The 21360-nt window shown below is 40.0% G+C and overlaps 1 protein-coding gene across 4 annotated transcripts in view; it reads left to right on the top strand.

Annotated features, from left to right (window-relative positions):
* The window catches only part of MTHFD2L (methylenetetrahydrofolate dehydrogenase (NADP+ dependent) 2 like), a 132240-nt gene that overhangs the window by 59187 nt on the left and 51693 nt on the right, over positions 1 to 21360 (top strand). For 3 of the 4 annotated variants that reach the window (XM_035004802.1, XM_035004804.1, XM_035004803.1), the window contains one exon: positions 4685 to 4777. In XM_035004802.1, coding sequence (XP_034860693.1) covers positions 4685 to 4777 — 93 coding nt within the window. Of the gene's footprint in view, positions 1 to 4684; positions 4778 to 5538; positions 5580 to 21360 lie in introns of all 4 variants that reach the window. The other variant, XM_035004805.1, reaches the window with a different exon arrangement.

The raw sequence follows: 21360 nt of genomic DNA, 5'->3' as shown, positions 1-21360 counted from the left end.
GTTCTCGTTCTTTCTTTTATTAATGTATTGTATCACATTGATTGATTTGCAGATGTTGAACCAACCTTGCAGCCCAGGGATAAATCCCACTTGGTCGTGGTGAATAATCCTTTTAATGTACTGTTGGATCCTATTGGCTAGTATTTTGGTGAGAATTTTTGCATCCATGTTCATCAGGGATATTGATCGGTAATTCTCCGTTTTGATGGGGTCTTTGGTTTTGGGATCAAGGTAATGGTGGCTTCCTAAAACGAGTTTGGAAGTTTTCCTTCCATTTCTATTTTTTGGAACAGTTTCAGAAGAATAGGTATTAATTCTTCTTGAAATGTTTGGTAGAATTCCCCTGGGAAGCCATCTGGCTCTGGGCTCTTGTTTGTTGGGAGATTTTTGATGACTACTTCAATTTCCTTAGTGGTTATGGGTCTGTTCAGGTTTTCTATTTCTTCCTGGTTCAGTTTTGGTAGTTGATACAGCTCTAGGAATGCATCCATTTCTTCCAGGTTATCTAATTTGCTGGCATAGAGTTGCTCCTAATATGTTCTTATAATTGTTTGTATTTCTTTGGTTGGTTGTGATCTCTCCTCTTTCACTCATGATTTTATTTATTTGGGTCATTTCTCTTTTCTTTTTGATAAGTCTGGCCAGGGGCTTATCAATCTTGTTAATTCCTTCAAAGAACAAGCTCCTAGTTTTGTTGATCTGTTCTACTGTTCTTTTGGTTTCTATTTCATTGATTTCTCCTCTGATCTTTATTATTTCTCTTCTCCTGCTGGGTTTAGGCTTTATTTGCTCTTCTTTCTCCAGCTCCTTTAGGTGTGGGGTTAGGTTGTGTATTTGAGAACTTTCTTGTTTCTTGAGAAAGGCTTGTATTGCTATATACTTACCTCTTAGGATTGCCTTTGCTGCATCCCAAAGATTTTGAACAGTTGTGTTTTCATTTTCATTAGTTTCCATGAATTTTTTAAATTCTTCTTTAATTTCCTGGTTGACCCATTCATTCTTTAGTAGGATGCTCTTTGGCCTCCATGTATTTGAGTTCTTTCCGACTTTCCTCTTGTGATTGAGTTCTAGTTTCAAAGCATTGTGGTCTGAAAATAGGCAGGGAATGATCCCAATCTTTTGGTACTGGTTGAGACCTGATTTGTGACCTAGGATGTGATCTATTCTGGAGACTGTTCCATGGATACTAGAGAAGAATGTGTATTCTGTTGTTTTGGGATGGAATGTTCTGAATATATCTGTGAAGTCCATTTGATCCAGTGTGTCATTTAAAGTCTTTATTTCCTTGCTGATCTTTTGCTTAGATGATCTGTCCATTTCAGTGAGGGGGATGTTAAAGTCCCCCACTATTATTGTATTGTTGTCAATGTGTTTCTTTGCTTTTGTTATTAATGGCTTATATAATTGGCTGCTCCCATGTTAGGGGCATAGATATTTGCAATTGTTAGATCTTCTTGTTGGATAGACCCTTTAAGTAGGATATAGTGTCCTTCCTCATCTCTTATTAGAGTCTTTGGTTTAAAATCTAATTTGTCTGATATAAGGATTGCTGCCCCAGCTTTCTTTTGGTGTCCATTAGCATGGTAAATGGTTTTCCACCTCCTCACTTTCAATCTGGAGGTGTCTTTGGGTCTAAAATGAGTCTCTTGCAGACAGCATATTGACGGGTCTTGTTGCTTTATCCAATCTGATAGCCTATGTCTTTTGATTGGGGCATTTAGCCCATTTACATTCAGGGTAACTATTGAAAGATAGGAATTTAGTGCCATTGTATTGCCTGTAAGATGACTGTTACTGTGTATTGTCTGTGTTCCTTTCTGGTCTATGTTACTTTCAGGCTCTCTCTTTGTTTAGAGGACCCCTTTCAATATTTCTTGTAGGGCTGGTTTCGTGTTTGCAAATTCCTTTAGTTTTTGATTGTCCTGGAAGCTTTTTATCTCTCCTTCTATTTTCAATGGCAGCCTAGCTGGATATAGTATTCTTGGCTGCATATTTTTCTCCTTTAGTGCTCTGAATATATCATGCCAGTCCTTTCTGGCTTGCCAGGTCTCTGTGGATAGGTCTGTTGCCAATCTAATGTTTCTACCATTGTAGGTTACCGATCTCTTGTCCTGAGGTGCTTTCAGGGTTTTCTCTTTGTCTCTGAGGCTTGTAAGTTTTACTATTAGATGACAGGGTGTTGACCTATTTTTATTGATTTTGAGGGGGTTCTCTGTGCCTCCTGGATTTGGTGCCTATTTCCTTCCCCAAATTAGGGAAGTTCTCTGCTATAATTTGCTCCAATATACCTTCTGCCCCTCTCTCTCTTTCTTCTTCTTCTCGGATCCCAATTATTCTAATATTGTTTTGTTTTATGGTATCACTTATCCCTTGAATTCTGCCTTCGTGATTCAGTAGTTGTTTATCTCTTTTTCTCAGCTTCTTTATTTTCCATCATTTGGTCTTCTATATCACTGATTCTCTCTTCTGCCTCATTTATCCTCACAGTTACAGCCTCCATTTTTGATTGCACCTCATTAATAGCCTTTTTGATTTCAACTTGGTTAGATTTTAGTTCTTTTATTTCTCCAGAAAGTGTTTCTCTAATATTTTCCATGCTTTTTTCAAGCCCAGCTAGTATCTTTATAATCGTCATTCTGAACTCTAGTTCCGACATCTTACTAATGTCCGTATTGATTAGGTCCCTGGCAGTTGGTACTGCATCTTGTTCTTTTTTGGGGGGTGATTTTTTCTGTCTTGTCATTTTGTCCAGATGACAAAAGATGAATAAGACAACAAAATGCTAACAGGGTAACAATGACCCCAGAAAAATATACACTAAACAAATCAGAAGAGACCTGAAACTGGGGGAAAAGAAAGGGAAAGAAAGAAAAAAGAAAAAGAAAAGAAAAAGAAAAGGATTAAAAAAAAAAAAAGAATATGATCAAATATGATCAGGCTGGTGCATAGATCAGTGCCACACACTAGATTTTGGGTGTATTTTGGTCTGTTAGAAGAAAGTGCCTCCCAAAATTTTAAAGAAAGAAAAGCTTATATATGTACAAAAATAAGGGTAAATACGATGAAGGGATGGAATATGACTGTAAAGATGAAAATTATAAAAGATTTTATAAAAGGAATTGATAAGAAGTTGGTTGAAAAAAGAGAGAAGAGGAATTAAAAAAAAAATAGGGGAGAGAATGTGATCAGGCAGGAGACTAGAACAAAGCCATACACTAGAGATTTAGAGACTAGTCTGTTAGAAAAAACTGTATCCCAAAATTTTAAAGAGAGAATAACATATATATATACAAAAAATAAGGTTAACTACAATGAAGGGATAGAACATGACTCTAAAAATGAAAAATAAAAAAGATTTTTAAAAAGGGGATTGATAATGTTCGTTGAAAAAGGGAAAAAGAAAAATCCAAAAAAAATAGAAAAAGAAAATTAAAAAAATTAACTTTGAAAGACTAAAGAATCATGGGGAAAGGGCATGAATTCTATGTGCAGTATTCCCCTAGCGCTGGAGTTCTGCTGTTCTCATTGATTAGTAAACTTGGTCTTGGCTGGCTGTTCTTGCTGATCTTCTGGGGGAGGGCCCTGTTGCCGTGGTTCCCAAATGTCTTTGCCGGAGGCGGAATTGCACTGCCCTTGCTGGGGGCCAGGCTAAGTAATCTGCTCGGATTTGCTCTCGGTAGCTTTTGTTCCCTGCAAGCTTTCCCTACAGCTTTGGAGTTGGAGAGTGAAAACAGCGGCCTCACAATCTCTGCCCCGGAGGAGCCGAGAACTCAGGGCTCTGCTCCTCAGTGCACCCCCAGGGACAAGCAGTCAATCACTCCCGTCTCCCTGGTCTCCGGCCGCACTCCATGCTCCCCGGGCCTGTGACTGAGCATTTCTATTTCTGGCACCTGACCCGGTGTGGAGTCTCCAAACCCAGCAGATCCCTGCCGGTGCACTCCCATGCCGCTCCTCCCTGGGGAGGAAGGGGAGTCTCCCCAGATCTGCCGCTTGTTGGGTCCATGATGGACGATCAGTGGCCCGACTGTGCCGCGGATCACGGTTTATGGCAACCCCGAGCTGAGAGTCCGCTCCTCGGCTCCGTCTCTGCAGCCGGCTTCCCTGCTCCGATCCCTGGGAGCTCTGCCGCACTCAGGCACCCCCAGTCTTTCTGTGACCCTGAGGGTCCTGAGACCACACTGTCCTAGCGAGGGTTCCACCCCCTGCTTAGCCACTGGAGCGATGTCCCTCAGCAGAGCAGATTTCTAAAAGTTCCAATTTTGTGCTCTGCGGCTCTATCACTTGCCGGTGTTGGCTGACGGAGGCCCCTCCCCCGCTGTCTATCTTCCCAAATATCACCTCAGATTCACTTCTCCGCACATCCTACCTTCCAGAAAGTGGTCGCTTTTCTGTTCAGAGTTGTTGCTATTCTTTTCTTCGATCTCCTGTTGAGTTCGTAGGTGTTCAGAATGGTTTGATCCCTATCTAGCTGAATTCCTGGGACCAGAGGAAATTTAGGTCTCCTACTCCTCCACCATCTTACTCCTCTAAAGTCCTCATCTAGGTTTTCTTATCTAGCTTTGGTTCCTCATTTCAAAGCAATTTTCCTACTCTTAGGATGTCACTGAATCTCCTCTAGAATTGGAGCATTCATAAATTTTGGAAAAGCTCTGTAACCATTAATGGAAGTTCTTCTCCATTCCAGGTGATGCAACGGTGACCATAGCTCACAGATATACTCCCAAGGAACAACTGAAGATCCATACTCAGCTGGCAGATGTTATCATAGTAGCTGCCGGTAAGTCTTTAGTGGCTGTTATTTGGTGGAGTATCATCAGCGGAGTAATTCCTGCCCCAGTTGCTGACATGTCTATAAAGGCAGCTGCTTGGGAGAGTTAGGTATACCTACGACTCACTTCCATCGGCTGGATCCTGTCTCTTGTCAGTTATTATATTGGCTCGTTGTGCCTACGTCAACATTTGTCACTTCATTATGGAAAACCCAAACAACCTTTGGAATGACAGATGAAGCACAGGAATGAACACGTACATTGCCACCTCCTTCACAGACACGATTGATTCGAAACATGAACGAGTTATGGGGAGACGGGTAGGAAATGCTCTTTAAGAGATAGGCAGGGCTAGCTCATGGAGGAGCTTGGGAAGTGTGGACTCCAGAGCGGCAAGAGGAGGAACAGAGAAGAGATACTGTGTTTTCATTTATGGGATCTAGGATTTTTCCTAATTTGTTTTATATTCGAACATACAAAATAATTCTACCCTTTACTTCTACCTCTCCACTTGCCACATAGTGTTTCTACATTGCAGACAATTGTGACTCTTCTTGCTTTAGCCAAGGCTTGAATGAGAGCCTTTTTCATTTTGTTTTTCAATTAGATGTTATTGGTAATTTCTAGACTTTACATTTGAATTGCTGGGTGGTTACAAAGTGTAAAAGGAAGAGTAGAAGTTCCAGAAGAAATGGAGTTTGATGAAGAGAATAATGATCGTTTAAATTATTTTCAACCAAATTTAGTTTACTTTCTTATTCTGATATAGGCCCTTCTCTGGAACTGAGGATATATATGTGAAGACTCCAGGTAGAGTAATTTGCCTCCTGATAGAGTAAATGCTCCCTTTTCTGGAAGTCCCCAGTAAGTTGGTACAGCTAACCACATTTCTGGTTTTTCTGAGAAATTATATTCAGATGATATTAAATGCAAATTTTTGAATGGGATTGACAGAAGGAGACAGACGTTTAGAGAAGCAATAAACTTTTTCAGACCAAAATAGGAGCCAGGAGGTATTCGGGCCAGTACTGTCTAGCCGCCATCCCAGTCAGGGCATCCTGTGACCACCAGAGGGCGCCAGGCAGGTGGCAGCTATGGTAGACAGCCACACTCCGTCCACACTCCCACACTCCATCCCCGTCCTGGCTGGAGGACATTTTGAATGACAGTAGTATGAACGGGCCTTGTATTCCAGCCCTAATGCCAACTAGACACAAAGGTATGCTGAATGCTGGAAGATAGCCTTGTAGATAACCCTGCAGTCGTCCTGAAGAAATAGATAAATATTTGGATAATGGGAAATTTGGGGGAAGAAGATTGAGAATTTATAAGAAATAACTAAAGATTGCCCATTTGCATGTCCTTACTAATCACCTGGAGAATTTAAGGATAAAATATGTCGATATCGGTAAGTTACAGTGAAATTAAATGGACAAATTAACATAAAAAAGAAATTCCATATCACCAGACAATAGGACTGAAATCTTACTAAAATGAACCACATCATGCATTCTGTGTGGGAAATAAACAAATACAGTTAGCAGTGGGTATTAAAGAAGGAGATAGTGATCTAATGGCAGAGGTAGCTGGAACAGGGAGGGCTGGCTCTTTGGCATAACTAGAATGTCAGCGTATATGGAAGCAGTCCCATCGAGGAGTCAGGAAGAGTAGAAGGAGGAGTGGTGCATGATGTATCTGAAAGATCGATAATGCCTTTTGATAATGTCTGAGGGATGACAGTGAAGAATGTAGTGATGAAATCTCAGAATGGGCTTGCAGAAGAAAAAAGTAAAAAAGGAAATCATTGTGTAAAGGTCCTGAGGCATGAATAAAATTAGCTTATGTTAATATTCATCTCACCCCTCCAGTTTCTCAAATTCCCATGGTCCCATCCTTATAGGTTTAACTATGTATCGCTGCACATTCAAGATTTAGATTAATTTAGAAGCTCAAATACGAAAGTAAGATCCTGTCAAACTACGCATTTAGAAATAAGAAATTCAAGTTTCTCCTCAAAACTACTCTCTGAGTTCACAGAGAATGAAGCTGTTTCTGGGGCGCTTTACTGGACCGTGGTTAAGGCCCTAAACATCTGTTTATGGCTGTCCATCACCTTCACTAGCCGGTAGCAGGAACAGGACGGGTTTTTGTTTTTTTTTTTTAACGTATGTAAGTGCTTCCAACAATATCTGACACATAGTGAGTATTCAATTAATGTGTGTTGTATTCATTTTGAAATTACAACTGGGGCAAGGACAATCACATTGATACAAATTTAGCTGATGAATTTTTAAGCATATAATTTTATTAAGGTGGAACCATTCTTGTTATTGGTTGACATAACGGTAGCATTATTTTTATAACTACTAAACATTCCTAGCATGTCACTGTAAAGTAAGTTGAAAAAGTCATAAAGGTGAAAGATTTGTTCATACGAGAGCAGTTTGTATCATTAAGTGGATTATTGAACTGATATGATTTGAAATAATAAGGTTAAGAAATTCTGAGCAGGGTGATGAAAGAGACTGTTATAGACATCTAAAATACAGTAAGAATATTAAACAGTTGAATTGAAAGTAGTTTCAGGGAAGACTGCACTGGCTTTGTGTGAGGCTAGTGATAAAGAAGGGAAAGCTAGGGGCGCCTGGGGGCTCAGTCAGTTGGGTGTCTGCCTTCAGCTCAGGTCATGATCCCGGGGTCCTGGGATCGAGCCCCACGTCGGGCTCCCTGCTCAGCGGGGAGCCTGCTTCTCCCCTGCTTGTGCTCTCTCTCTCTCTCTCTCCCTCACAAATAAATAAATAAAATATTTAAAGAAAAAAAAAAAAAAAAGAAGAGAAAGCTAGCCAGAACAGGGCACCAATGCTAAGAGTGTATTAGAAGACTCTTTGATTGACTTCTATCAAATGTTTCCGGGACACTGGGGGAAATCCTAAGTCTGTAAAAGTTCTAGGAATCTTCATTATTCAAGCAGGATAGGCAGGTTTTTTCCAGACACTGTCTGAAAGACCCTCCACCAATATGAGTAAACTGTGGAACTAGCTTCCTTCAGAAGATGAGCTGCTGAGTCAATGCCACTTGCATATTAACCTGTGGGTATAGAGTGTCATAGGTGGTGGAAAGCTGCCATTTTGTCCACTAAGCCATCCCCTGCAGCAGGATGAATGGACCTTTACAGTCGCAACTCCAGCGTCTCTGTTGCAACACTTTTAATGATAGTCACTGTAATATAAAACAGGATAAATAGGTAATTCAGTAGAGTAATTTGGAGTATTCATACTTACTCGTCATAAAATAAAGGTGACCAACCAACTTCTTTTCACTACCTCTCCCATCATATCATCAAGTTTTGGATACACTCCCATCAAACATCATCTTAGGTTCTCAATAGAGTTTTCCTTCTGGTGGATTTCCTCTTCCTCGGAGCGAAATGCCAGGACACTGAGAAATTCCCAGGGGTGGGGCCTGGAAATCGTCGGCTCCACCGTCCACAGCTCACGCAACCTGGGAGTGGAACTTGCTCCCTTACAGCCCTGGGTGCTCTCTGAGTGGATGCCAGCACATTTCATAGTTTCACTAATGCTGTTGTTCTTTGCATATCCTATTTCTTATTTTTCATCTTGTCTCTTTGGCCTCTGTTGCTCCACCTAGAAGTCCTCCCTGCCTTCCTAAACGTGTCATTTGTCTCAATTTTATCAGTTATTTTATAGAGTAGTGTAAATACACAGCCCTCACTAGAGCAAGAATCCCAGAATTTAAATTCTAAGTCTGCCATTCACTGATTGTGTAACTTTGGTCAAGTCATCCCATCTCTGAGCCCCAGTATCTTTGATGTGAAGAACAGTAATCTCTAACATAGAATTGTTAAGCCAGCCAATCCAGGCAAAGAACAGGGCACAGTGCCTAACATATTGCAAATACTCAATAAATGTTATATGCTAATATGTAATATGTTACTCCTTCTTAGGCCTTCTTAGAATTGCAGGTGAATTCAAACAAAAATTTTGAAACAATAAATCAGTTGATAACTAACCTAAATCTTCGATGTAACTAAAGGAATATACTTTTGGTCACTTTTGATATTAATATATTATCAAAGTTGACTGGTCATCATAAATGTAAACAAACAAACAAATAAATAAATAGATAAAAGAAGTGACTTACAGATAAGAGACCAACTTCATAAAAGCTTTATTTTTACTTAAGATTTGTGGTTTCTCAGCATGACACCCACTTTTGTTCATAGCTGTGTATTCTGTTGTCCCAGGATGAGTCCCTCATTGCCACTCTCTCTTTTGAAACAGTCGGACTTTGTGAGGGGTGAGGGAGGGGAGAGGTACTTAGGTGAAGGGGTTTGTTCTCACAGACCTTTTCCCACCCTCTCAGTCTCCCTCTTCCTCTCTCTACCTTTTCCCCCTCCCCCACTGTAGCCCCCACAGTCCATCCCCAGAGCCTCCCTGATCCACAACAAATAAGCTTCATCAGTGTATGAGAGGGTGCTTAACTATTGATTATTTTCCTGACTATTGGTTATTTTCTACATCCCTACCATAAAAACCTAGCAAACATGCACAATAATCCAACCAAAGCCAACCACAGTTAACAGTTTGATGTTGGGCCTTCCACTATTTTATATTTACATGTAAATATACATATATACACATTTCTTTTCACCCTGCGCGGACTACCTGTGTTTCCTGGCTCCACACTGCTGTACGTTTCCTCATAAAACGCGTTCTTCTAAAGTGGTCTCTACTGACTTCGTAGTAGTCTACGCTGTAGGTATAATTTATTTATTCAGTTCTTGATGGTTGGACATTTAGGTTGTTCCCAGGTTTTTACTGTTATAAACATTGCAGTAAACAACTGTGGACATCTTTGTAAACACCCATGATTATTTGCACAAGGAACCTATACTATTTATTAGATTGGTCTTTAGTTCTTTATTTGCTAATGAATGGTTACTTGTATTCTCAAAAACAAAACTAATATTTAAAGCTTTGTGCATAACACATGTCAGGCTCCCTGCTCAGTGTGAGTCTGCTTCTCCCTCTCCCTCTGCCCCCACTTGTTCTCGCTCTCCCTTTCTCTCTCTCAAATGAATAAAATCTTTAAAAAAAAAAAAAAAAAGGACTCTCTTCCCCCTCCCTCTGGTCCTCCCTCCTCCCCCAGAATAAATAAAACCTTTAAAATTTTTTAAAAAGTAAGGAGGATCTGGGTACAAATTGAGTTTTAATCTTAAAAATACATTTAATTCTCTGGGCTGCATTTTCAACTATTGTAAAAAGGAGGTAATAATACTAATGGTACAGAGGCTGCTGTAAGAATTAAGTGCCTAGCACATAACTGGTATGAAATAAATATAGTTTCACTTCCCTTCAGTCTGACATTGTATTGTGACCCTCTGACTAAAATTACAATATGTTTTAAATGAAAATTTGTCATCTAGCACCATAAGGTTTAGGTTGCCAATATTTGGATATGTAGCCTGTAAAAGGTGCATATGAACTTGTACATTTTTCCTTGATCCGTGTTAACCTCAAATAAGCAAAAACATCCCCCGCCCCCTGCAATTGAGCACCTAAGAAGCATCCCAAGGCTTTATTTCTTTTTCTTAACTTGTTATGTATATTTTTTTCTTAACTTGTTATGAATGCATGGACTTGTGAAAAAGGGGTTCCAATCTTTTCGTCACCAAGTTTTTTTACTTGATATCATTATGTGGGAAGCACAGATTGATTTTTTTTTCTTTGGAGGGTCTTCTCCTTACATGTATATCTACTTCCTTTCTTGAGTAAAACAAGTGTTCAACAGCAGTATCCAAGAGCACTTCAGTAAAGGGCAGTTAGATCAAAGATCTGTATTATGGGGGAAATATAGATTTCCTTTGAAATATATTTTAAATTGTTAAATGATATGTTAATTATGGCTAATTCTACTTGGTTGCGTATGTGTGTATCACAGGGAGGAAGAGCCCTTTCAAGATAATGTCTCTAGCCAATGGCTTTACCTTTGTGATGTTTTTATGGTCAGATCTTTAAAAACTTACATGACAAAGTATTAAAAATGCACATAAACGTGAGCCAAAGAAGAGTTACCACCTACACACCTACCGACCAATTTGTCAAATCAGAATATCATTATAGATATTTTTAATTTCTACATGCTGTACATTTCTGCAAACTTATTTTGTTCTGATTAACATTATGTTTTAGAGATTTGTTTATGCAGATGCATGTAGCCTAGCTATAATACTCAGATGACCAAGTGCCCATTTTCTGTTGATAGATACAAGTGTTATTTCTCATTTACTGCTATTATAAGCAGTGCTATAGTGTGTAAGTGCAACATTTCAACAGATACTAATTTTGCTACTACTTATATTAGGCCCTACATTGGGTGCTGGAAAACAAAGATATATAAAATATAGTTCCAGCTCTTGAGAAGTTCAGAGTCTAGCAGAGAAAAAGATGATGTGCAAACCAATTAGTGTAATATGGTTCACTAATACAGTATTAGAGGTGTGTGTGGGGGGGGGCTATTTATCCATCATCTAGAAAAAGGGAAATAGAAAGAGGGACAGAGAAACAGAAACCAAGAAGGACAAAGACAGAGAAAGAAAACAAAGACACAGAGACCAAGAGAGATGGAGACTGAGACCAAGAGAGATATATAGAGAGAGGCCAAGAAGGATGGAGACACACCCTGAGAGGGAGAAGGACAGACAGAGACAGACACAGAGAGACCAAGACCAAGAGAGACAGAGAGCGAGAACCACAGAGGAGGGATGACCGGCCCGCTTCACTGCCTCTGAGGATGAAATGGTGGAGCTGGGTCCCAGCCCACAGAATGAACAGAGAGTCACTGGGCAAAATCCAAGGAAAGGCGACTTCTGGCAGCTTAGAGCTGTAAAACACTGTGCACGTACCAGAGAAGATATTAGACGCCTGTCAAAAAGATAGATGCCCGTCTGTGGGTGGTGAATGATTAAGCCGAGTCTTTAGGAAGGGCCAGGCAGCAGAAGAAATGAAGAGATCTGGATTTTATCCTGTAGGCCAGGGGCAACTTTTAAATAGTTATAAGCATTGGAATAACATGATGGCATTTAAATTCTAGAAGGGTTACTCTGGTAGCCTCTGGGCAGGGGTGAGGCTGCAAGTAGCACTCACGTGGCTCTAAACTAATACAGGGGGAGTTGAAAGTGAGACGGAGAAACAGAAAGTAGACTAGAAAGAACTTTCTGGCTTTGCATCCTGGGTGTATGGTGTGAGCACGGACAAGGAAGAGCCCAGAGAAAGGAAGCAGGTGTGGGAGGAGTCGAAGATGGGTGGGTACAAATTTTGAAGTGTAAGAAAATAATAAAAGAGGAGAAGCAGGATGGAAAACCAGAGGACCTCGATGAGATATGTGATGGGTACAGAATAGTGAGAATTACAGGGACAGCATGGAGGGGACAGCTTTGACGTGACTCCCACGGCACTGTGACCTCCAGTAGCCAGGACCGCGTCTTATTTACCTTTGTATTTTTGGAAGAACCTGGCACTGGGGACTAGAAAATGCTCTGCTGAATGAACACGCATCCTTCTTTAGAATGCAGGTGCTTATCTTGGGTCCAAGCTTTTTTCCTGGAAGTTGAGGAGGGGCCTTCCTAGAAGCAGATGATCTCTTTCAAGTCCCCTCAGCCTTCGACTCTCCTTCATATCATGTTTGGAGCTGTACCACTTCACGAAGGCTTAATATGGCATTGCGTCAACATCATTGACTCAGACCTCGCACCTGCAGGATTCAGAGGGAAGGCAGGGAGGCGGCAGAGAAACAACTGAGAAATGATGACTGTCTTCAGTGAGAGGACAAGAAAATACCATAGCTCTCCTCTCTAGTGTGGGTAAAAAAATGAGCCCTCCTTTGGTGAAGTCGTCATTCCTGCAGTAGATTCAGAGCGTGCTGTGTTGCGGGATGCCTCTTCCGAACATGTGTTGACTGGCAGGAAGTGAAATGATTTCATTAGATATGTAGCCAGTCATTATTGGTTGCGGCTTTGCAATAACATCCACACATCTCATTCAACTCCAGGAAAATTGAAAATTTAAAAAAAAAAATGGGGGGATCAAAATGTCACATATCAACACTTGTGTAATAATCTGCACAGAGGCGGTGTTTGCAATGCGCCGTGGAGACTCTGACTGTGCAGCTGGCTCGCTGCGTTAGGTGTGGCTCTGGTTCTGAAGGAGAGAGCTGAGAAGTAAGGTGTGTTGGCATAGATCTCCTCAGGCAGCTTTCTATGAAAGTCCTTTCTTTTTACCCCTTTCTTATAGTCAGAGAAAGGTTTCTGGCTCTGGCTCTTCATCTTACACATCTAAGTGCATTTCCCCCAAACTGATTTCTGATTTGGCTAATTAATAATTGCTTATTTTAGAATGACTTACCTTTGTTACAAAACCCGAGGATTAATGAGTACTATGCATGAATGTGGGCTTTATGACTGTGGTTGGAACAAATTCAAATAAGTCATAGTTCTTCTCTGAGTGTGCATATTGCAGGCAGTTCACTCTTAGGAGCCTAATATGTGCCCTTTCAATCGAGATGGTGATCGATACCAGGGATCAGATATTTCACTGCAAAAAAAGGCAGGTGCATTTCAGTAATGTTTCTGTTGAGTTTCTATTGTGTTTCATAATTCACACTTACACTTATTTTTAAAATAACAAGGATGATTCCTTTTCTTTAGAAAATACACACACACTTCATATGCGCGTACACACAGCACACAACAAAGGATACCTTATTTTTTTTTAAAGATTTTATTTATTTATTTGAAAGAGAGGGAGAGAGAGCACAAGCAGGGGGAGTGGCAGGCAGAGGGAGAGGGAGAAGCAGGCTCCCCTCTGAACAGGGAGCCTGATGCGGGGTTCGATCCCAGGACCTTGGGATCATGGCCTGAGCCGAAGGCAGACGCTTAACCAACTGAGCCACCCAGGCGCCCCCAGAGGATACATTATAGCATACATTCTTCTCAGAGTAGTTGGTCGGGATATTTGTGGTAAAATAACGTGGCATACCATGTCAGAATGAATGAGAATCGCTTTTTATATACTAAGAGTACTATAAGTTCTTTTAGGTCACTAAGATATCACCCCAAATTTACTTTATTTGAATAAAAAACTATTTGAAGGAGTTTCCCCTTCTATGACAAATTTTCTCACTTTTTAGTGGAAGCTCCATGAAGGAGTACTGGATGGCTTGGAGAGAACTCAGAAAATGGCATTAGTTTACCATGGGCACTAGATTAGATAGTAAACTGGAGTAAATTTCTTCAAATACAAATAAATATATTTAAAAACTTGTTTTGGATATAAGCTTGTGAACAGACATTATCTCAGTTCCCAAACTACTGCATGTAGGAATTTATCCTAAAGAGAATTGTAGGGGCACTTGGGTGGCTAAGTTGGTTAAGTGTCTGACTTCAGCTTGTCATGATCCCGGGGTCCTGGGATTGGAGGCTCCCTGCCTTGAGCCCCTGCATCAGGCTTCATGCTCAGTGGGGTGTCTGCTTCTCCCTCTCCCTTTCCTTCTGCCCCTCCCCCCACTCATGCGCATGCTCTCTCTCTCTCTCTCTCTCTTTCAAATAAATAAATGAAATCTTAAAAAAAAAAAAAGAATTGTGGGGTGCCTGGGTGGCTCAGTCGTTAAGTGTCTCCCTTCGGCTCAGGTCATGATCCCAGGGTCCTGGGATTGAGCCCCATGTCAGGCTGGCTCCCTGTTCCACAGGGAGCCTGCTTCTCCCTCTCCTACTTCCTCTGCTTGTGTTCCCTCTCAGGCTGTGTCTCTCTGTCAAATAAATAAATAAAATCTTAAAAAAAAAAAAAGAATTGTAAGGAGGTTTACAGAGACCATATTCAAACCATCATAGATTCATCTATGATAGCAAAAAGTTGGAAACAGCCTAAAGATCCAACAACATGGGAACATTTACTGTGAATGATAGTGTAGTTATTAAAAAGGAATTCTATGGCCAATTGTATTTGAAAATAATTACACAAGATTGCATCTATGGTAGAAATCCAAATAGGAACACACACACACACACACACACAGTGACAAACAGAAAAACAAAGGGGGAGAAGGAAAAATACAACTTGAGAGGAGTAGTTACTTCTGGCTAATGGGTAATAGATGATAGATGAATGTTGATTCCTTCTTCATCTTCCTCTGAATTCTCCAAGTAAATTCTCCAGGAGATATTTTATAATTATGAAATGAAATAAAAAATATGAAGATGACTTATTCCCTGTTCCTGGCAAGATTTTGCTTGCTGTCCATTTGTCTTCTGAGGCTGTTGACCTTTTACTACAGAGGAGCAGAGGAGCATGGGACAGGTTTACTAAATTGAAATGGCTCATCTCCTACCAAGAACCACATATGCTAATTAAATGGCTGTTCTTTTTTCCATTGGATATTTTTTCCTGGTTTGTCAAAGATTAGTTGACCATAGATTTGAGGGTCCATTTCTGGGCTATTCTGTTCCATTGATCTATGTGTCTGTTTTTGTGCCAGTACCATGCTGTCTTGGTGATCACAGCTTTGTAATATAGCTTGAAGTCAGGCAACGTGATGCCCCCAGCTTTGTTTTTCTTTTTCAACATTCCCTTAGCAATTCAGGGTCTTTTCTGGTTTCATCTTACACCATACACAAAGATAACTCAAAATGGATGAAAGACCTCAATGTGAGACAGGAATCCATCAAAATCCTGGAGGAGAACACAGGCAGTAACCTCTTTGACATCGGCCACAGCAACTGCTTTCAAGACACATCTCCAAAGGCAAAGGAAACAAAAGCAAAAATGAACTTTTGGGACTTCATCAAGATAAAAAGCTTCTGCACAGCAAAGGAAACAGTAAACAAAACTAAGAGGCAACCCAAGGAATAGGAGAAGATATTTGCAAATCACACTACAGACAAAGGGCTGATATCCAAAATCTATAAAGAACTTCTCAAACTCAACACTCAAAAAACAAATACCCCAGTCAAAAAATGGACAGAAGACATGAACAGACACTTCTCAAAAGAAGACGTACAAATGGCTAACAGACAAATGAAAAAATACTCAATATCAGTAGTTATCTGGGAAATACAAATCAAAACCACAATGAGATACCACCTTACACCAGTTAGAATGGCAAAAATTAACAAAAGAGGAAACAACAGATGTTGGCGAGGATGCGGACAAAAGAGAAACCTCTTGCACTGTTGGTGGGAATGCAAGCTGGTACAGTCACTGTGAAAAACAGTATGGAGGTTCCTCAAGATGTTAAGAATAGAGCTACCCTACGAACCAGGAATTGCACTACTATTTACCTCAAAGATATAGATGTAGTGAAAAAAAGGGGCACATGCACCCCAATGTTCATAGCAGCAATGTCCACAATAGCCAAACTGTGGAAGGAGCTGAGATGCCCTTCAACAGATGAATGGGTAAAGAAGATATGCTACGTATATACAATGGGATATTACTCAGCCATCAGAAGGGATGATTACCCACCATTTGCATCAACATGGATGGAACTGGAGGGGCTTATGCTAAGTGAAATACAAGTCAATCAGAGAAAGACAATTATCATCTGGTTTCACTCATATGTGGAACATAAGCAATAGCATGGAGGACCATAAGGGAAGGAAGGGAAAACTGAATGGGGCGAAATCAGAGAGGGATACGAACCATGAGAGACTATGGACCCTGGGAAACAAACTGAGGGTGTCAGAGGGGAGGGAGGTGGGGTGATGGTGTAACAGTGTGATGGGTATTAAGGAGGGCAGCGGTCGAGATAAGCACTGGGTGTTATATGCAACTAATGAATCACTGAACACTATATCAAAAACTAATGATGTACTATACAGTGGCTAACTGAACATAATAAAAAAATAAAAAATAAATGGCTGTTTTGGGGAGAAAAGAAGAAATGAAAAGAGATGTGACTAGATGAATTGTATGGGGTATAAATAACGTCTCAGTAAAGCTTATTTTAAAAAGAGAGATGGGAAACGGAAAGACCTAGGCATGCTGAAACTGAGGGTAATTGTGGCTTTTGAGTTCATTTTCAAAAATATAGTGGAAAGAAGTCATCTAGATTTCAGTTAGCACCAAGAGGATGGAGCAGGGCAAGAATATGAGGGAAAGAGATAGGAAAGGGAAATCTCTACCTGCTTTCCTTTGAGTTCCTGACCTCCACCTTTGCCCTTCTATCTCGAACATTCCTTGCTGTTGCTGCAGCTCTTCTTGCCTCACGCCCCAGGGGCTGTGCACCGGTCATTAATGCCTCCTTCTGCTACAGTCAGCTGAGGGCAAATCCAGATTTGAACTGTGGCAAGCTTTGTAAGAAATGGGAGCACATTCATTGGTTTCTTTTCTTTTTTTTTTTTTTTTGCCCTTACATAAACATTTTAAACATTAGGAAAACCTATTTCATTTCAAATTTATCTGATTTATCTCCAGCACTAGCTAGTTCTTGATGTCTCCTAAAAAGCATGTACAGGGATATTAACAGGTTTTTTTCTATAACAGTAAGTAATTAACACGTTCTCATTTCTGAATATGAGATTTCTTTAATGTAGTGAGTATCAAACAGATTTAAAATAATCTTTGAATGAGAGTTTTCAGTATAGGCACTTCATTACTTTATTTATTTAAATATCAGTGTTCCTACTATTTATTCTATTTTTTTTAAGATTTTATTTTTAAGTAATCTCACCCAATGAGTACACCCACCGTGGGGCTCAAACTTACAACCGCCAAGATCAAGAGTCATGTACTCCACCAACTGAGCCAGCCATGTGCCCCAATGTTCATAATATTTATTTTAATAATAATAATAATGACAAATATTTATTAAGCATTTCTGAAACATTATATTATTTAAATCTCACAGCATCCCTAGGAGGTCAGTAAGGTTACTATCCTTATATAATAGATGCATACAGTTAAGGCTTAAAGTGAATTGATTTGTCCATGGTCATATAATGAAGGGCTGAACCAGGACTGTGAACCATGTATTACTCTAGAATGATTTCTTCGTTCTGCTTTTGGCTGTTCCTGCCATGATTTGGGGAAGGTGGGATGTGCTTTTATCTTGCTTGTTTATTTGCTTTATCTTATGTGCAAGTGTTATAATAATTGAAAGAGCAGGCATCAAGCATGCATAACTGTTTCTCAAGACTTTGTAGTTATGTTCGTCACACTCCACATTTTATTAGTAACACTTTTTAATAGAACCAAAGGGACATATTTAAGGAAGACAAAAAACTAGCATGAGTTTAAATTTCTAAAGCTTGCAGAGTTGTGACTACAATTATAAAACTCTCCGCCAGTAAACATTTCACAGTCATGTATTCATATAGCAAAAAAACTTGGCATTTTCCTCAGCTGAGTAGGGTATCACTATATTTTTATTCCGGTTCTGCTTTTCTAAAACACAGCCTGCCATGTATGTCCCTTTCATAATGTGTGACCGTGATGAAGAGCATACTCTCACAGTGATGCTGACATTCTTGAGGAATTAATAAACTGTTTTAAAAAAGGCAAAATTATCCCTTCATCTTCATTGTTTTTGGTCATAGACCCATATTTGTTTCTAGCAAAATATGTGTTTCAACTGGAAAAACTTAAGCTCCTGGGACATTTTTTGTATGATTTTGATGGCCAAGGATTTAACTTATAAATTGAATCAAGATTTTTTTTAACCTATTGTTTATTTTTGCATATTCATTAAATATTTTCTTATCATCAAATGTGTCTCATTAGGGATTCTGGTCTATAAACTCTCTATGAAAACTAGTAGGTACTCTGCTAATCCTAGAATGAATATGTAAAGAAAAGAAAGCTTCCCCCTCAACCCTCAAAGAGGTAAAATCAGGGCAATTTTAGTTCATTTATATGTGATCCTTTCAACCAAACCTTACAGTAATAGCTAGAGATATTCATAAACTAAATTGAATTGCTAAAATTGCCAAAAGGAGGGCGCCTGGGTGGCTCAGTTGGTTAAGCGACTGCCTTCGGCTCAGGTCATGATCCTGGAGTCCCTGGATCGAGTCCCACATCGGGCTCCCTGCTCGGCAGGGAGTCTGCTTCTCCCTCTGACCCTCCCCCCTCTCATGTGCTCTCTCTCATTCTCTCTCAAATAAATAAATAAAATCTTTTAAAAAAAAATACCATAAAATAAAATAAAATAAAATAAAATATAATTGCCAAAAGGAGATTAGCAATGACATTTGTTTGTGAAAATTAATTATACCTAGATTTTTTTTTTTTTGGAAAAAGAAGTTTGAATTATACAAAAAGACAATTTAGTTACATAGAAAGAAGGCCACTTATAGTAACTTATTAGTAAAACTGTGTATGACACAAGATTCCTATTGTGTTTGAGATTTTAATTAGAAAACTGAGAATCCAAAGGCAACTGTCATTCATCAAATGCTACTGTATTCAATTACCATGCTCTGTGCCTTCCTATATTTAATTTTACTTCTACAGCAAACCTAGGCCAAGAGGTAGGCAGTGTTCTTGTGTTTATTTTTGTAAATATGGGATATAATCTTACTATTAGTGTAAGATCACACAATTTATAGTTGTCAAGGTGGAGATCTGTTTGCCTCCAGAGTCCAAGTTCTTTCCAGTGAGTCAGATTGCATGCTTGTGCAGACCAAATGGCAAAGCTGCCTACCCTACAGGGTAACTGCTAATTCCCAATGTAGAGTTGTCGATATCATTCTGTTTTCCCATGTGAAGAATTACTCAGACCATACTTAGTCTTGTCATACCACACGGGGTGGAATAACTGGTACACATGGGATTTGGAACTCCTGGAATTCCTGCTCACTTCTCTTTCCCCTCCTGCTATCCTTGCTCCTGCGGCCAGGTCAGACACTCCCAAGACCTGCAGGTCCCAAGACCTTAGGGCCGTCTCGAGCCTTCTTGTTCCTTCTCTGCAGCCCTGCAGTGCCAGCCAAGCCAATTACATTATAAGGCACAAATGAGAGGAACTGTCAGGGTTCACTGTTCTCTTGGAGGCTCTTTCTTCTGCACTACCAAGAAAAAAGAAACATGTCTCACAAAGAGTATTTCAGATCCATTGGTCAGAATTGTAAGGATTTATCTGTTATCTGAAGATGTCCAATATGTGATTATCGAACTGGATTCAGTTGCCTTCTCATATTAACTCCTCTTCACCAACTATAGAGGACAGAAGTCTTGATAATTCTCCTATTTTCCTATGGGACTCTTCCTTTTGTCTTTCTCCCAATTAGATTAATGTGCCACCTCTAAGGATTGACACATCAAGCTGGTCTAAAGCTACATACTACCTCCCTCCCTTTATCAACCCCACACATTTATTGAGCACCTGGTAGTGTCAGTAACTGGGTTAAGTGCTGGTTGTACAATGAGACTTACTTAATTTCCACCCTCATGGTTCTTATGGTCTAAACAGATATTAATCAAGTAACAACATGCAAATGTAATGGCAGAATTTGAAAATTGGTAAGAAAGTGCAGGGCCACAGACGCATATATAGAGAGGGACTTGACCTCCTATCAGGATCAGTGCAGCCCCCGACGACCTCCCAGAGGAAGTGGCTGTTTGGCTGCCATATGCTTTTCAGGGGTTTGTAAATAATTGGCAAGAAAGACCTTTGCAGTTTTCTTTCCCTTTGTGACTTTTAGTGAGGCACCATGCATACATCTGGTATATTTTTATGACAGTGCATTTCAGTTTTACAAGTCTGTTCCACACAGTGCATTCGAGTTCCCCAAAGACAGGGGCTCCATCCGTCAGTGACCCTCGAACTCACAAATGTCAGCAGACCTCCTCCTTACATCCTGTTAGACCACCTGCGGAGGGGTCATGATGGCAGGACACGAACTCTACCAGGAAGTCTGGAAGCTTTCTCAAACCCACTTTTTTGGATTTTGTTCATTTTTAAAAAAAAATGCATTGGCCTTTTTTGGTATTTATTGTTATTTTGTTTTTAATGAACATTTTTTTATAAACATCAAAAAACTATTCCTGTGATTTCCATGCTTTCATCTCAGGCCTCTTCAGAGTTCCATGCTCTGAATACTTTTGGTGTTTCCAAATGAATATGAATGTGTTGCCCTTATTTTTTGTTTGGTTCTTAGATTGCAAAGCATGTTATAAACAACTAGTAATTCTCCCAAAACAAAGCTGTAGGCAAGGTAACAGAGCCACCCATTAAATCCCTGAGAACAGAGAACTTTCTTCATTCCCTCAAAGTGCCCCTTTCCTGACTTCAGCTTACACAGAGTTCAACAATGACAGTAGACTCTATGAGGTTTGGCCTTAGTCATTGTTTAATAATACTGTTTTTAGGGGCGCCTGAGTGGCTCAGTCGGTTAAGCGGCTGCCTTTGGCTCAGGTCATGATCCCAGGGTCCTGGGATCGAGCCCTGCATCGGGCTCCCTGCTCGGCGGAGAGCCTGCTTCTCCCTCTCCCTCTGTCTGCCGCTCTGCCTACTTGTGCTCTCTCTCTATCTCTGTTAAATAAATAAATAAATAAATAAATAAATAAATAAATAAATAAATAAA

This window comes from Mirounga leonina, unplaced genomic scaffold (assembly GCF_011800145.1).
Source record: "Mirounga leonina isolate KUSES-001 unplaced genomic scaffold, KU_Mleo_1.0 Mir_129, whole genome shotgun sequence".
NCBI lineage: Eukaryota > Metazoa > Chordata > Mammalia > Carnivora > Phocidae > Mirounga > Mirounga leonina.
Note: the sequence above shows the minus strand (reverse complement) of the source record. Positions and strands in the feature narration are given on the sequence as shown.